This window comes from Excalfactoria chinensis, chromosome 1 (genome assembly GCF_039878825.1).
Source record: "Excalfactoria chinensis isolate bCotChi1 chromosome 1, bCotChi1.hap2, whole genome shotgun sequence".
Lineage (NCBI taxonomy): Eukaryota > Metazoa > Chordata > Aves > Galliformes > Phasianidae > Excalfactoria > Excalfactoria chinensis.
The window spans coordinates 42,142,136-42,160,500 of NC_092825.1; the positions used below are offsets into that span (position 1 = coordinate 42,142,136).

Sequence of the window (18,365 nt, forward strand, 5' to 3'; positions counted from 1 at the left end):
TATGGTAAATTCTCAAGAGAGATTTTGTAAACCCACAATTGGCCAGGATTATCCAAGCCACGTAGTTTGTCTCCCAAGAAAACCATTTAACAACTGATTTCTTTCTTGGAGCACGTGGCTGGGTTGGCTGTTGGGTTTTTTTGTTGTTGTTGTTTTTTTTTCCCATCTCTGTGCCTTGGGAACTCAGTGGAATAGCACCATGTACTTGTATTTCAGCCATTCCTAGTATGAGAGTGACAAAAATGTATTATTTCAGATTCACAAGCTTCAACAAATGGCATGGCCAATGGCATGTGATTAAAATAAAAGACAATGTGAAAACTTCAAAGGCTAAAAGTCTCCTAGAAAAGGAGACCTCACAGGAGGTTTTCATAAGGTTCCATTGTAGAAGAGATTCCATTTCACATTTTGAGTAATCACATTCAGATAGTCTCAAATGTGTCGGAGGTTCCATCAAAAACAACCACAGATATATATCAAAGCAGAAGCCCTATTTCTCTGTGAATAAGTAGCATGTATTAGCAAAATAATGTAGCAATGATCTTTATCTCTGTAAAAAGAAGACACTTCATCTACTACTAATAAGAAGAAGAAATCAGGAAACTGACACAACACATTTAATAAAGTGTTCTTGGAAAAACAACTAAATGCTAAGAGGATTCCTGGAAGAGTCCTTCTGACCCATAACTGTAATATTATCTAAAGAAATCATGCACAGTCAATCAAGCCAATGAGTTTTATTGTATGACATTTTCTTACTCCGAACCCTACCCTCTTATGTGAATTACATATTGAGAACAGGGTGAATGCTAGCTCAAATGTACCTTCTAAGGGCTAGTATTCATGAAGGGCATCTGTAGAATATTTTGATCATATAGCTTGGAATTCTCTTTCTGAAAACTCTATTATTTTGCATACTGCCAAAGCCCTTAATTCAGTTCCTGGTGGCAAATGTTCAGAGTAGAACTAAGAATAGATAAGTAAAGGAAGAAGTAGTTCTGTATGTTTTTAGCAGTCTTTGAACAAAAGAAAACTACTACATTTTTGAAAGGTACTAAGGGATGCTTATTTCTAGTTATATATGTGACTCAAGCACAGGAGTTCGTGGTATCAAAAGTGGTATTTTATTTTAAAAGCTACAAGTAAATCATTCCGAAGGAAAACAAAATAATATGATTTCTGCCTACCAGTTCTTGGAAAATAAACCACATGTATAACTTGTGAAACAAGGAGGCAGAGTTTCCGTTAAATCAGCTCATCTGAATCATCTATAATTTCTGTTTGTCTCTCAACAAATACATGATCATATAGAGAGGCTACAGACAAACCAAAAGGCCACTGGGTGGCCAGGGTCATCCCACAGACGCTCTATTTTAAGGGAACAGCTAGCCAAAACCTCAATAAATAAACACTTCATGCTATTCTTGGACGCTGTGTGTAAGATCTAAGACACAATTATCTGTTCCACAAGGATGTGTTTAATCATGTTAACATGTTTGGTAGCTCAGCCTTGCCTTGGGCCTGCTGGAGTATATAAAAGAAATAGTAGTTACATCTGCAACACACTGGTGTGCACTCAGGATAGTCACCATATGATAAATATTTGCCCAAAACAATAAAAAAAACCTTTCTTGATACTACAAGCAGAATACTCTTTCACAACTCTTCATTCCTCCCTCACCCTGCTTTTCAAAGAGGGTTCATCAGTGTGGCTACTATTCAGCACAATGATGCTGCAGTGTTTTCTAGACAACAAAGAACAGAAGTAGAAAACACCATTTTCCAAAATGCAGAATCTCCACAAATATTTGGAATATTTCTAAAATAAAACTTTAAGCCCAGTAAATTTCCATCTTTGACCTGAGCAGCCTTTATTTAACGTGCAAATCTAAAGGAAACAGTAACAGCAAAAGAGAGGGAAAAAAAAAATGTGGCATTTTATATTATCCACAGCGTTATATAACATGGTTTGCTAAAACATAACCAACTGCTTTGGACGTTAGTAAAAATATTTCCTTCATCTGTTCATCCAAAGTATTCTTATTATAAACATGTTGGCTTTCAATGTTCATTCATTGGAGGGCTTTGTTATCTGACGGATAAGTAAAGAGAATGGAAACATCAAGCAGCCCCAGCTATCGTATGTCACCAGGCAATGTCCTACTGCCACCTTGTGTTGAGCAAAAATAGGAATAGTTCATATTTTACGAGCTTCTAAACAAACAAACAAAAAAATAGCTGGTCAGAAAATAAGAAGGCAAAGCTTCAGAAAGGTACGCATGACTGTGTGACTACATATATAACATTGTAAAAATGAATTTGGAAATGATAAAAAGAGGAAAATGCTTAATTTTCATTTTTAATCTGTCTTCACAAGAACACAGACGATGTCTACTAATGATTAACAGCCTTTTTGCTATTAAAAGCTGAAAAACTGTGTTTTTTTCCTGGGGAAAATTAATGGACATTTATTATTTTGCCCCCTGTGCAGTTTTTTTTTTTACAGTTTCATAATGAAAAATGGGATTTCTTATGAGTTAGAGAGATTTTATCCTAATCTAGGTCTATTTCTCAAATACTGCAAACGTTTTCACACATCAGTACATCCAAGTAATGAAAAATTCCTACAATCCTGCAGCTTCTTACGGTTTGGAGTAAATCCATACACTGCAGACAATTCCCCCGCCCATTCAATAAATCATACACAGTGAGATGGTTGGTCCTTGCACTTTAACAACTTACAGAATTATCACTCAAAGAAAATCTCTCCTCTGTAGGTCCACAGAGATTAGTTTTCTTCATGAGGCAGTCACTACATGGCAATGCGTGCATGCACATGCATAGACGTGCATGGACAAAGTCAAGAGATGGCAAGATTTTCTGCAGCAAACATTTCTTCTTACAGAACTGTGACCAAAGGATGCAATTAATTGAGCATGCATTTAAGATGCTACCCTTACTACAGTTTTGCTTTCTATGCGTCATTACTAGACAGTGCTGTCCGTGCCACAATGACTCAATGAGTCTCTCTCCTTCATACTTTAAATCAGTTGTTTTCAACATGTTGTTTGCAAATCCACAGTCCTGTGGACTATTTCTACAATGTCTACAAAATAGGAGTTTTACAAATTGCATATTGATGTATCTTTTGCAATGTATACACAAAGTTCCATATCTACATGTACATTCACCATCCACAAGTTCAAAGATCCACAGTTTGCAAGGGTTGGAAAGGACAGTATTAAAATTCAGTCAAGACCTCAAAATATTGGAGGCCACAAATTACAAACCATTTTTATCTCCAAACTTACAAATGCCACTAGAAGTCCAGTATCAGCTTTACTGCTTTGAACCTTGTCAGGTACCAGCTACTGAATGCTTGAGTATTTTCAAAGTGGCCATGCCACCATGGCCATAGATTTTGCTAGTATGGTAGATAACATGGTCATTATACAAGTATCCAGTAAATCATAAAGAATCTTTGAGTGGCAGTATTAATTAGTCATAAGTAAGTGGTTCAAAAATTCTATCACCTATCTATTTAGCCTCAAAAGTATTCAAAGTAGGCTAAATCAGAGGCCCCTCTTGGCCATAAGCCATAAAGAGGACACTAACAGGAGAGTTTCTCAGACTTCATTGTCTTTGTTAGCTTCCATCTGTCATTAGCCAACTCCTGCTCAATAGTAGGTCTCCTAAATACATAATATAACAAGTCTATAAGAATCTCCAGTTAGTGTACCTTATTCTGTATAGATATCTGCAAAAATGTCTCACAGTCTTGTTCCAGATCCTTCAAAAAGTATACTTCTAGTGTACTGCAAAGCCAAATAGCAGCAAAGTGTAGAAATTCATATATTGAAGAGCTCAAGGTATGAAATTAAACCGGTCTCTTCTCTTGCAGCATTGTCAAGTTACAAGCGCTCATTTGGCTGCTGGTAAGATGTGAGTGTACATAAAACCTAGTGAAAAAAATGGCAGCTTAAAACTGAAAATGTTCCTTTCTTCCACAGTCCAGTGAAAAGACTCACCCACACTCACACCCATCAATCCTCAAAACAAATCTAACTTATGGTGTCTGACCCTGGCAAACTCTCAACTGCCTTAAAAGAGCTTACTTAATTCCTCCTGCTGCTGCTCCTGGAAAAACCTAACTGCAAGCCCCAGCATGTGATCTATGGTTATGGTGGCCAGGCTTGTTTTATGGCAGGCATTGGTGACCTTTAGCAAACTAGTATTTTCTCCTAATTCAGTCCACAAAACCAGAAGGTTAAAAGTCATTCATTTCATTATAAGAACGTGCTTCAGATGCATTTTCTCATGAGTTTGAAGGATTTCATTGTTAAAATTCTTAATTTCTTGCCCAGCATTTGTGGCTGAAATGGCTCTATATTGTTTTAAGTTACCCGTGACAAAGAAAACACAAGGAAAAATATATGTTCACACAGAACCCCATTGTGCTGTGTAGATTTACCCACACTATCCTGGACAATGGCTGCTCAGCTGCCAGTATTTAACAATAAGCAAACATCAACAAATATTTGTCAATAAATTTAGTTGCAGTTGAGGAAGCTGGTTTCTCTTCTATCTAACACAACACCAAGGAAGAACTTGCTCAGTTCTTGTCCTTAAAGGACAGGCAGTACTCCAAGCAGAAGAAACATGCAAGTAAATCACTGGTGGAAGGAGAACACCCATCTGTGACAAAGGATAAAGGCGAGCCAAAAAGCATGCAGGATGTAAAATGAAAGATGTTTAAACCACATCTCTAACTGCTGTGGCCAATGGTTTGATATCTCCGAGGAACAAGCATGCAGCCACAGAGTATAAGTCACAGAAAGGCAGAAAAAGAGAGTCATGTTATTATTTTATTCTGACCAGACTGCCACTTCCTGTCCAACTTCTGTAACAGCTTCTTTACAGTTGCCCCATTCAAATATCTGTCTATCCAGGCCTTGATTTCCTCTCTCAAGCTCTAATGAATTTTAACGTGTTTGAATGAGCATTTCCCTCTGGCTTATGGAGATAGATAAAACAAGAAAGTCCCTTTGGGCCTAGCACATTCCCTGTTCAGTAGTTCTCCTGAAGTGGCTTATTCCTCTTTCCTACGAGATCATTTATTTGCCCTTCAATCTCATGGTCCCTGACTTGCTGGTGAAAGCACCTACTGACACAAAAGCTCATATTTCCTCAGTTCTGTGCCTAGAAGGGAAGCTGCCAGATTGCTAGATAGATCTTCTATGGTTAGGTAGATCTGTTATTGTTAAGAAGAGGAAAGTCTGCCCAGGAGCAAGAACAAAGCTGCTGAAGATGGCACTTCTTACCACTAAATACAGCACTGATACTTTACAGCAATGGAGGATCATGTACTTGCTCTGATATTTCTGCATGTGCTGGCTCTACCCATGATGGAACACGCTTCTCATCTGCAGCAACCAGTCCAGGAAGGCTTCCAGATTTTGACACTATTTTCAAACTACTTGCTTTAACTAGATATCCAGTGTTAGCAAGAGTCTTACTAAACATGACAGGCCTTCTCTAAAATGCAGATATGAGGATCCATGTAAAATTCATGTAAAATCTTATGTCTGACAGGAGGGTGGGAATTCAGCTGGTAGTCCAAGTAAAAAACCAACCTTCTAGGAAAACATCAGTGTTAAATGGTAAAAGGAAGGAAAATGGAAGACACTGACCTGCCTATTGAGTAATTCCTGAAATTCCTCCAAATGGGTGCTATGAGTTTCCCATTAAATCAAACACGTGTGCATGATGCATCATCTCTTCTGCACATCCGGCACCTTACTCTGAGCACCCAGAATTCCTCACAAGCAGTCAGAGTGTATATTAACCAATAACTTTGTACTGTCAATAGCTGGAAGCCAGGATAAACTGTGACAGAAAGCTTCCATCCAAACTGCAGTAAGTACTTCTACACTGCCCTGGGAAGTCTTGCCCAGCTGTTCATTCACATTATCTTACACTAAGGTCACATGAATGATACACGTGAATGATAGCTCTGGCTGTGGTATCATATACAGAGAATGACAAATTATGTGTGACAAGGTGCCTGGTGAGAATTCATGGCGTACTGAATTAAGCTGTGTAGTTTTTTTGCCATCTAAACAGAATGACCGCATTAGAAAAAAAGAAAGGTGATATATCAGATTTCTTTACACCACCCTGTAGGATTGCTGCTATATCCACTGAACACTCTGTCAACGACAGTCTGAAAATAAAGAAATACAGAAAAGAAGGGAAATGGATGCATCCATGTGCTTCAGAGCATGGATGATGGCCACAACTACTTTTTCTTCCAGTTCCTGCTCTGTCCTGCTTCTCAGGCTATTCAGTATTACTATTTCCAAAGTTTCCAATCCCCTGCCTTCACACAGATGCCTTGCAAAATGTCTCAGGTGCTACTGCATGTTCTTTCAGCCTGTCCCTCCTCCCCACACATGCTTCACTGCAGATTAGCTCTGAGAAACAAAGCTGAGGAGAGCTGCAAGCCTGTGACTTTCACTAGAATGCAGCAGGGGACCTCTTTTTCTGTTCCAGTTTTCACAACCCCCCGTGAATTTCTCATCCTAGTCAGGTGAAAGTGAAAAGGATTTTCAGGGGTTTGCAGGTGAGAGATTCAGGTTGGCCAAATTTCTGCAGCCTGACAAAATCAAATGCAAACTGGTTTAGGAGGAGGTGGTGGTGATTGTTGCAAGAGGGGAGATACAGACCAGTGTCACATATGAATGTTATGTGCAGATCTCATGTGTGGTCTCAGCTGGAGGCCGCCTCCAGTGCCTCAGCTTGCTGGTCTCCGAGGCATGACCTCACTTTTGAATGTCACGTTAACATCTGACTTCAGTTTTTGAGGAAATGCAAACCATTAATTTGCAATCTCCAGAGAGTTTTTTTTTATATCCCTTCACATTAATCTCATGTTACAGTCCAGATTAATCTAGAGATACCCTTACAGAGGTCTCTGTGGTGCTTGAGGTGACAGAGCTTTGATTTCCAATTTACAGGACTTGGTTTCCACTCAGTTACTGTTAGAATACTTTCTCACAGTCACTTCACATCCATAAATTTGCAACTGGTTCCTCACAAATCTATGACAAATACTGAATGCATGCATAGGTTTGTATCCTTGTGGGGCCATTATACCTGATTCTGTCTGAAGGGCTTCAGGTACCCATGTAATCAGCCAATAAGATAATGCACACAAAGAAGCAGCAGCAGCACAGTTATGCAACGAGACCAATATCTGGTATTTCCTGACATTTAGTGGTTAACTGTGGAAATGTACTGTTGAGTGAATGTCAGCTTTTCTATTCGATTCCCCGTGGATTTGTTGTTTGTTTCTGCTTTTCCTTTGAGGATAACATTTCAAACGGCTAACCCTACTGCTTCCAAGCTATGCGATTCAGACAATAATTACAGAGCAACCATGCAAAAGTCACTGGTGTTTGACTAGATGTTAGTCCAATCCTATCATTTTATTCCACTTCACTGGAACCAAGCTGCCTTTAAAGTAATATATAATTGAACTGAGAATTCCATCATTGTTACTGTGGACTCTCATAAATACTTCTTTTTAATTACATCCCATCCAGTTTGTAATTGTTTTAGAGTTCAGGGAGTTTTGCTTATACGATGCAAGTACACAATTCTTCTTTCAAAACAGCAATTCTTTTTTGTTGTTATTGTTGTTTTTCCTAGTGGCATGCTTTCCAAATGTAAATATTTTAGATAACTACAACCTGATTTCCTTTGACAAATACCATATCAATTATAACATTTAATTGTTATACTTTGTTATGCTTAAAAATAATGGGTCTTTGCAGTTGTAAACACACGGGTTCTTTTTATTCCATCCAGCTGAGCCAATATCTCTAACTATTTCAAAGCCAGTTGCCTTTCTTAGAAAATTCCAGTGGCGTATCAGATGGTCAAGTGCTTAGCTCTGTGCTAAGGTCTCTAGAAGTGAGGAATAAGAGGGGTGTTTAAAAAAGAAAGAAAGAAAAAAAAAAGAAAATGCACCTGATAAACGCTGATAACTCTCATAGAACCATAGAATAGTTTGAGCCGGAAGGGACCTTCAAAGGCCATCTTCTCTAGCTCCTCTGCAATGAAAAGGGACATCTACAGCTAGATGTAGATGATGGTTTGTGTTACATTTACTGATGAATGACACATTAATGCTGGGTTTTGTTTTGCCCTTACCTCAATCCCTCAAGGATAAATGCACCCATGAGCCAAGGTAAAAGCACAGCACTGTCTTTCCTTACACGTGGACAATTACTACATACTGAACATCTCTTCTTTCTGAAATTCCAGAATTTAAGGCTCAAGACAAATTACTCCTTTTCCTATAAGTTCATTATTTCCTGTTCTCTAAGCTGTGAAATAATTAAATAAATGCAGATATATAGGTATCAGGACTGTCTTTGAAATACCTGAAAAAATGCATGGGAATGGGAGAAAAAAAGGCTGTGATTTCATCACCCCAGAAGCAGCAGTGATACAGATATGGTATAGTCAAGCACTGGAGCAGTTTATCCAGAGTCTCCACCCCTGAAGGTTGAAACCAGGATGAAACCCTGAACAAGCTGATCTAGCCTCGGAGCCAACCTGACTTGGAGCAGAGACTGTATTAAAAAGCTCCTGAGGTTCCCCCCAGCCCACAGTTCCATCCCTCTCCTCATCCTTACTGCCACAATGACATGTATAAAGTGAAAACCCATCTCAGATTGATGGGTTTTAAAAGATTCTGAAACTGATAGAAAAATAATCTCCACACAACTTCCAGTGCTGAGCTGCAGCAGAGGTGTTAATCCTGCACTGCAAGCATGAGCAGTTAGACTACTGCAAGAGGCAACACCCCAAATGGTAGACTGGAATAAATCCTCCAATGATGGGTCCTGACCACTAGGCAGCTCACTATAATGGATCTTGGGTATGGGAGTTTAAGGTGGAACGATACAAAGATAGTAACAAAGATAGTAACAGATATTCAAAAGGCTATTTATAAGGAAAAACCCACCAATATGGATATCTTTACTGGAAAACACTGAGGCAATCCCCACCAGGGAGCAATCTCCAAGAGATGCTGCCTTAGTGGTGGTCAGCCCTTAAATGAGGTCTAGAGGAGGTGGAGTCAAGCTCCACCCCTTCCGGGAGCACAGCTAAATTACTGTCACCTGTGCTCACACAGCTGACCCAACACTTGCCTCAGCTGATTAATCAGAGGTTCAGGCTGTGATTACCAATTTCCCATACAGGGAGTTAAGCTTTTTTAAAATTATTTTTACTATTTTGATAGTCCGGAGGTTAAATACACTTTGGACTCCTTCCTTGCTATGGAATGATCTCTACCCATTAGATTTCATGGTCAAGATTTAATACCACTGAACACTCCATCTATTCAGGACTGAGTGATCATTCAAAAAAGCCTGTTTAAGCCACAGCATGACAAATATCTGATTCCTGGCAATGCAAACTGAGTTAGTTGAGCGATCAAGAAGTTAGCTCAAAGCACAATATTGTTTGTTTTTGAGAAATACATCAAAGAGAAAAGATATAATAAAAGCGTAAAGTCTGTATGAATGCCAGGTCAATAAAATAAAAGTATTGTCCACAAACTAAGAAGCTGCGTGACAAAGAAAACATTTTTATTTTTTATTTTGGGGCAGGCCTCTAGGGATGATATGTAATGAATGGAGATAAGGGCATCTCCAGGATATAAATACCATATGGAACATGGGGGAAACCATCATTTCTTTAAATAAAAATGTTAACTCTTCTGTAACTGTGGAACTATAGCCATTGCCTTCATTACTTATACTCTATAGCATTAAGTCTCCTGAAATACTGCTAAATATTAAACAAAAAGTCACCGGAAACAGTTACTCATAGCTTGAAAAGCTTATACAGTGCCAGAGTTAAATAGGGCCACTAATTGCAGTTTGATTATTGAAAATTACACACTTACTGCAATGATAATAAATAAATAAAAGTGTTGAAAAAAAGCACAACTTAAATTCATGTTGAATTCTCAAAGCAATGATTTTCAGTTTTATGGGTAGTCAGGCACATGGTGTGCTGGTAACACCATATATATGGCTGAATCAAACAAATAAACAGAACAAATTTCAGCCAAGTCTACACAGGTCAGTTCCAAAGATCTGCTGAACTGAAGTGACTGTTATCACTCGAACACCCAACCTTACATGTGTTCAAGGTTCACTGCTGGCTCTGTATGCTATATTTCTGTTATAAAGTCATACTTCACGGACATTTGTTTGCTAACACATAAACATCACCTTTTAATGTTTCAAATGCTTCTATTAAAAATAATGATCCATTATCTGCATATTCTAAAATGGACCAAATATTCCAACTGTAATAGTGATCAACAAATATTTTCTTCTAAATATGTTCTTGGAAGAAACTTCAAATGGAAAAGTTTCAACTTTGGAAGTGAACTATCTTTAAGGTAGAAATTATTACATATCATAAACAATGCTTGACTAGGCCCGTATCAAACTTAGGTAGAGTGAAGTTTTGTCAAGGCAGTCAAATCTTTTTCTAAGGAACTTTTTTCTATGGATCATATTTTCTCTTTCTCCAGAAGAATTTAGACATAAATAAATACAAAGCATTTACGTTTTATCCAGAAATCATTGTGTACAAGTGGAAACATATGTTGCATCTCTTGGTAACTTCTGTAGAAGTATTACTGTCTACTGATCTTTTTAAAAGTACTTTTGTTATAAAAAAAGAAATAGCAATGCATGATATATTCACCCTGTATTTGCCATCATGATTAAATTCCCATTTTGCTTTATCAGATTTCAACCATCTGGCAGATTTCATGCAGTGGGCATCTGCCATTAACTAAATGTTTTAAAACATCTCTGGAAAAATATTCTATCTTTTTAGGGAAAATCATGTCTGTGTCATAATAATAAAGCGGGAAAAATCTTCATTTATAAGTTTAGCTTTGTGTTAGTTAGTTGAAATTTTGCTGGCAAATAGTTTGAGGTTTCTTTTGTGTGGGGGGCTGGGAGGGGCTGTTTTTCTGTTTGTTTGTTTTGTTGAATTAATTCTAATCCCATGAAAATCTGTTACAATCTGACTAAAGGTAAAGCCTTGGAAAAATGGCCAACAGTGTCCCATGCTAAGTTTCAAAAAGATTCTATTTTCAGTTACTGAGAAGTTCAGTTTAATTTGCTTGTTCTGTACCTGCAGTCCTGGGACAAGTCAAGACTTTCCTCTCTTACTGAGAAAAGGTAGTTCCCTTTGTTTTTTCTTGTATTAGGTATGGGAGAAGGAGGCTTTAGGCAATTAGAAGGGCAGTACTTGGATTTGAAAGATAAAAGACAAGGAATGAGGAAGTACCACAGCCTTAACTCTCTATTTGGTTTCCTTTTAGACCTCTTCGGAGAAGGAATGGAAGGCAACTCCAGGTGCCATTACAGAGTGATGGCTGCACCACCTGCACAGCCCATTGCCCCCATTTCACACAGTTCTAACATTAGGACAGGTCTTAATCATACATAGATGCTGTATGTTGGATGGGACCCTTCCTCAGGGTACAGGATGTCCTAATGAATAAGTACTATGGAAAATAGGAGATTGCTGTCTTTGGATTACTGCTCTTTATTTGTTCAAAAGCTGAGAATCATGAGGTTACAGAAGCCGGCACTCACAGGGAGAGAAAGGGAGTTTTCATGTTAATGTTTCCCTATAGAAGTGGATTCTGTCTTTTCATCTATTGCATGGTTGGGTGTGTTGTTGTTTTGTTGTGTTTGTTTTTTTTTTGTTTGGTTGGTTTTTGTTTTCATTTATTTTTGTTTCATTGGTTGTTTTTTTGTTTTGTTTTCTGCTCTCTAGGTTATTAAAACTGAGTTTTTATAAGTTCTCACAGAGTGCATACTCCTTTTTTTCAGGGTCCTTGACTTGAGACCTGAAGTCTGACTACCAAGAGAGCTGAGCACTTACAGCTGCAGCTGATGTCAGCAGCATCTGTGCTATGAGTCTGTTAAGAGCAATTCAAGGGCTAAGTATACAGAAAGCAGGACCTCAGCTGTTTTGGGTTAGAAAGCAGGAAGGAGTTATTTTTGCACAGTTACTTTCAGTCAGTGTGGCTGCTCCTACACCAGCCCTAAGCTCAACTAGCTCTCTAATTTCTTTCTTTACTAGTATTTATCCAACTGTCACTTTGCAAAAGGACCCTGCATGGCAGCTACCAAGGCTTGGGTGTGGGTTATTGTACTAGAACACTAACATGAAATCCAATGGAACTGAATTCCTGCACAGAAGGAAACAGAGACCAAACCAAGAACTAATTTCTCTCTTTCCTGATCATTAATTTTTGCAAAGTCCAGTGCTGTTTCTAGAATTTGGGTTCTCATTTCTTCAGCTACAGCCCAATGTTCCAGTCATGTTTAAGATGTTCTAAAGCAGGCCATAGGCTAAAGGAAGAGCAGCTCCCAGCAACTGGGCCCTAATAGCTCAGTATTCTGGCTGCCTGGGCTCACAGTCCCAAGACATACCACATACCACCTCTCATTATATAGTTCATCAGCCAGAAAACACCAGGCAATACAACCAAAAAGCAGTCCTCTTCCTAAACCCAACTTCCTCTTCAGAAAATAGAACTCGAATCATCATCTTTTCCCTAATCAATGCTAATTTTCAGGTATCCACTCATCAAGTGCCTGGGAAGCTCAGCAACTCCAGAGACACAGAAAGCAGAAATTAAAACCTGTCCCTTCAACAGGTGGACATCACAAAATCAAAGTTTTGCTTAAATGTGGACAGTGATGAAGGTAACCAGATGTGCTCTGAAACCCCAAAATCACAGAGAACAAACCAGAACTTTAACAGAACTCAGCTAAGAATTCATCAGCCAGCACAGTGTTTCCCAGGTCATTCATCAAATATACCTCTGTTTATCACTGTCCTGTCTCTGACAGTAGATATATGTGTATATATATATATATATATATATATATATATATAACCTCTTTGATGCTCTGTGAATGATAGGAGAGCAAGTGGTTAACTGTCTTTTACCGATGAAGATGTTGAGAGGTGACAAAACTATATATGAAGTTGTAAAAAAATAAATAAATAAATAAAAATCAGTATCAGTATTTGATGATACTTACTCTTCCCTATATACCCTTTCAGGAGCATTCTACAATTTAGGCCCATCTTTCTGAAACAAATGCTATTTCCCAGATAACAAATTGACTGCTCTGTCCTATCAACAGCCCTTTTTCCCACCCTGCCACATCTGTTATCCGCTTGACTGCATGTAGGCAAAAGAAAAGCAATATTTGAATGATTAGATGTTCAGAAACTGGGATTAGATTTAGGATGAGGTTTCTAAGAGCGGGACTAGAATCTAGTCCAGCTAATCCTGTACTAATTTGGGGACTGGTCCTTGCAGAGGTCTACTTAGATATTTTGACATAATATGAATACATGGAACTAAAATCATAGCAGTAGATTTTAAGTACATTCAGAAGATTTCAATTAGGCAGCAGATGTACCTGCTTATGTGCTACACATAAATGCAATGACTGACAGGAACAGGGGAAATAAGAACTATGGGTATTCCAGTACTAAGATCTGTCTGTGTTCAGAATCACTCAGCCAACACACTTGCAAATACTAAAATCTGATTGGAAATAATGTAGCCAAGGAATATAGCACTACTACTCTTCCACAGAAGATGAATATTGCATATTTAGATCCAGCTGAATGAATCAAGACAAGCCAAAAAAAAGGGGGGTTACTGAGGAGGTGGAGGTATTTCATCTCCCCTTGCAGTTTATTGTAGGCGTGACTGAGATCTCTCAAACTTAGCCATGTGAAAAGTATAAAAAGAATTAGAAATGAAATTAAGTTTAATAAAATGTATGGATCGTGTTACCATTTGTAAATGGGCATTGATCCTGAAGCTACTTCCGTCTGACCTGATAAACAAATCCCCTGGAAACAAATCTACAAGAAGAAAAACTAGTTCCCTATACCGGCATTCGGGAAGAAGGCTTCAAGAGAGAAAACACTGTCTCTGCCTCTAAGCTTATTCAATGCAATTAATCAAGCACTTGATGAAAAGTTAATTGTACGTGAAAAGGATACTGCATTCCGGGAGCTGGTAAATCCTCACCTAGCTAGCTTGGTAAGTTTAATCACATACACTGAAATTTTTCTGAGTGTGTGTGGAATTTGTTACAATGCATTTTCTTTACAAATATTTTGCTGCAAAAATATTTAAGAACTATTCCTTGAGCTTCTCCTTAAAAAATATTTTTATTACAGTTTTACATCTATCTTTTGGGACTTTTTCTTTTGTATTCTTTGTAGTTTAAATGTCTCTTTAATGTTTTCTATTTCTACAACAGAATTCTATTCACATGAGTATCTGGAAATTCCGTACCCAGTTACAAAATTCTCCACGGGGAAGAAGTGGCTATTTAATAAAAAAAGCAAAGAGACTCCCTGCCCAACAATGATCAGTCGTTTCCCTTTGTTATATAACCTAGATATGATTGCGCTTCACAAAACACATCTTAAAGAATCGCAAAGCAATAATAGCAAATCTCACAGCAGTGCTGTGCAATCATATCATGCTCAGAATTGAAAAATAGTAGCTGGTTTTTTTATTATTGTCACTGATGATAAACAGAGAATGTGATTTTTATGTCCATTTTAATGAGCATATGGTGAAAATAGCATTTATTTACCAAAGAAGAATGTATAGATGCTAATATATTTGGGCTATTCACTGTGGCTGTGAATGAAGATAATTCCACCATAGAAATATGTTATTGCTTCATGCAAACATTTGAAAGACTGTCTTCTACCCACTAAAGAGTTTGTAAAAAGAAGCATTTTGAACCAGACAACCTGATGAAAAGCATTTGTTTCTTATCACTTAATAAAATCAGTCTTATGGGATTACATAAGTACTCAAAACTCTATCTATAGCTCAAGCAAAAAGCTAACATACACGTGAATAAACTCATTCTAAGAAATAAAAGCACCCAGACAAGCCAGAAATCATGAACAGCTTTAAGATTCCTCTTAGCAAAAGAAGCGGACAAATTACAGAATTTGAAGAGGCTTAATAGTCACCAGTTACAAATTGAAATGCTAGTTCAGTTTTAGATAGACTAGTCAACAAAACATCTTAAAATAGAGCCTTGTGAGTCATAGAGTATTATTTAACCATCGATCAAGACGTAAGGTACTTTGATAAACTGTTTTCTTCATTAGTTGATTACGTGAACTTGACATTTACAAGAAAACACTTTTCCTGATGAAAAGAACGATTAGACTCACCTTACATCAGTGTTACATTGTATGTGCATAAGCTTTCAGCAAGTAATGAGCGTTTGTATGTAAACTATTTAGCAACCAGTAGAGTCTACAGAGCCAGTGGACTTCTGTTTTATTCCATGTACAGCAGATTTACAGTCTCATTTATTCATGGGGGAGTAGCAACAGGAAATCAGATGGCTGCAGCACTAGATGAACACAGTTCCCAAATACACAGCCAAATTACCATCCAATTAGTTTTGCTGACTGATGCTGACACTGCTTGCACACTCATGATTAGAAGAAAAACTAAAGTCCTAAAGCTGTTGAAATCCACATTTAAACAAGATTCAAACTGCAGGTGATAGTTTCTGTACTAGAGCACATATCTGTGTTATTTTGTTTAGACTTTTTCAGCTGACATATTCTCCTATATAAAAATTCATACAACACGACCCTAAGAACCTTTTCTGATCATGCTTCCCTGGTGCACAGAGATATAAATCTTCATGATGTCAAGAAAGATGCAACAAGCAAGTTCTGATTATACTCCAAACCTGACAAAAGAAATCTGCATCAGCATGGATCTTCTAAACAAGGAAAGTGAGCTTCATAAAGGAAATGCTGTTTTGTCTGAAAGCAACAGTCCAGAAGATGCCTTCAGTCCTTGTGAAACACAACCAGTATCAGTTTATATGGACACCACTACACCGCCAGCTGACTGTACTCAAAGACTAGGGTATACTGACTCTTCACTTCTGAAGCTTCCAACAGAGGAGTGCACTGGGAGCCATCACACAGCTTTCCAGTTCGACCGGCATGCTCTGGCCAGAATTTCCACTTCTCCAACCTTAAGGAGATTAAGGATGGCCTCTGCTTCACAGGCACCGATATGTCAGGACTCCTCTGACACAGCTCAGATGGGGAATCAAACGGAATACACAGGCTCTTTCCACCATATTTGTAAAATTCCACCCTGGTGCACAAAGTCCTCCTCACTGTCATTGCCTTCTTGTGTCAACATGAAATTACTGTCTTCCAAAGCAAAGACTGAGACGACTTTAGCAGACCCAGAGTCTGCCAACCCCAAATTCAAGTTACCAAGCCAAGATCTTCTCAGCAATGGCACTCCCAAGGAGATGCTCCAAAATTCTTGGCAAGCCAACTCTGCTACATTGCCCAGGAGACTCCCCCGCTTCAGCTGCATGTCACAGGAGGGTATCCAGGTATGTACAATGGGATGATGGGATGACATAGCCTTCTTTTCAAGATCATGTACTCAGTGTTGCTTCATTATGGCCTAATTCTTAATCTGAATTGCAAACCAGCCCATGTTTTATTGCAGAAAGAGTGCACAGTTATAGCTATATCAGTGACCAAGTTGGCCTTGTCCAACTCCTATGCACAGCCACTACTTCCCACCCCTGTCCATTCACTCTGATGGTCAATATAACTGTTTGTGGGGCTATGAAAGAAAAAGACCAGATAATTTAACCAGGGTCTACTTGGGTTTTAGGGTGTTATTTTCCTTCTTGGGTCCATCTGCAGCATTATTCCAAAGCCAATGCAGTTCTGTGCTCTTTTTTACTTTATAGCATTAGTAGCCCCACAACAACCAAGAATGAAGTCACTCAAAACTGTTGAACTTAAGGATTGCTGCTACTAAAACAGATCTTAAGGTTTAAGACAGATGCCATTCCCTTTCGTTACTTCCACTTACCCAGCTCTGTCATTCATTGTCCCCCTCCACTGGTATATTCAGCTCCAAAAGCAAGCACCCAATTGTATAATCTTTTCTGAAGAAATAAACACTGGTGCAGTGAGTGCTGGAATCAGTAACGGGAAAGAAGCAAGGGAAGAGCTAACCCTCCACCTTTCTACTGTTCAGCTATGCCCTATGGCTCTATTCTGAGAACAAGAGAGGGAATGCATAGGCCAGCTTTGCTACCAGATCTACTCTTAAAGAACCTGTGTTACTTCTACAAGCAGCTAAATTAAAACACATGCTTGACTTCAGCCTCACACAAAGCACCTACTTGTCTCACCAAACCTGGATGGTGTCACATTGGTGTAGCACTCTTTACAACTGGTTAGTTTTGTGCCACACACCAAAGCGATTTTTCCCCCCATCAAATATTGAAAATATTCTGAATATCAAGTGAGTCCTGCTCATTTCTCCACAACAGTGGAAATAATTAGCTGCTAAGTTTCTCTAGTACATTTCTCTTAACGAATCATCATTTTTCACATCAGATTACTTGCTTTCTGACCAAGTAACAAAAATATCTCACTTTCTTTCAGAAGAGTGGATTGCCAACACAAAGGTACGCACATATTTGTTTCATCTTACTTCAAACTCTGTATGTTTTTAATGAATCTGCTTCTCTAAGAACTGAACAGTGAGGTATATATGCACAACTCAACTTCAATTTGTAGGTTCACTTTGAGAAATGTGTGTCACCAGCTTGTTAAACTAAATATTTTAATGAGATTTTCTTTCAAAGGCAGCCCCCTCCCTGTCATGTTAAGCAGTATTTTACACTGTATTTCAGTTGGATCATCTGAGAGCTCTGCACTAGGAACTAGCTGCCAAAAGGGCCAGCTGCTTGGATTAGCAGTGTCAAATTTCGACTCAAAGAATGTGAAACATCTCATAATCTTGAGTGGCATTCTTCATAACATTGTGGGAGGGAAAGGGGAGCAAAGAAGCCAGCAGAACAGCTCAATATTGTTCTCAGACATTTGCAAAGCAAATGGAGGGCTGCTGCTGGACGAAGAGATTGTTAATCTGAAAATGAGAATACTCAAATTTTATAAATTAATATAGGCATTTTCTGTCGAGTTAAGGTGCTCTGTGAATTGTATCAAGATCTTACATCAGAAAGTAAAACCTTGATTAAAAGCCATGTTGGTTTTCCTTAAGATGTTCAGTTACAGAAAGGAAATGGAATTATTTTTCTCCCCAAAAGAAAAGAAATTAGAAGGTAGTGCCACCATAAATAGCATCACCTTTCCTTCTGGTGGTTCACTATACCACC

At 38.4% G+C, this 18,365-nt stretch overlaps 1 protein-coding gene across 1 annotated transcript in view; it reads left to right on the forward strand.

Moving 5' to 3' along the window:
* The first annotated feature begins 14,054 nt into the window (after positions 1 to 14,054).
* The window catches only part of PLEKHG7 (pleckstrin homology and RhoGEF domain containing G7), a 33,283-nt gene continuing 28,972 nt past the window's right edge, over positions 14,055 to 18,365 (forward strand). Inside the window, exons 1-3 of the mRNA XM_072329556.1 lie at positions 14,055 to 14,188; positions 15,823 to 16,553; positions 17,629 to 17,651. Coding sequence (XP_072185657.1) covers positions 15,837 to 16,553; positions 17,629 to 17,651 — 740 coding nt within the window. The 5' untranslated portion in view covers positions 14,055 to 14,188; positions 15,823 to 15,836. The remainder of the gene's footprint in view (positions 14,189 to 15,822; positions 16,554 to 17,628; positions 17,652 to 18,365) is intronic.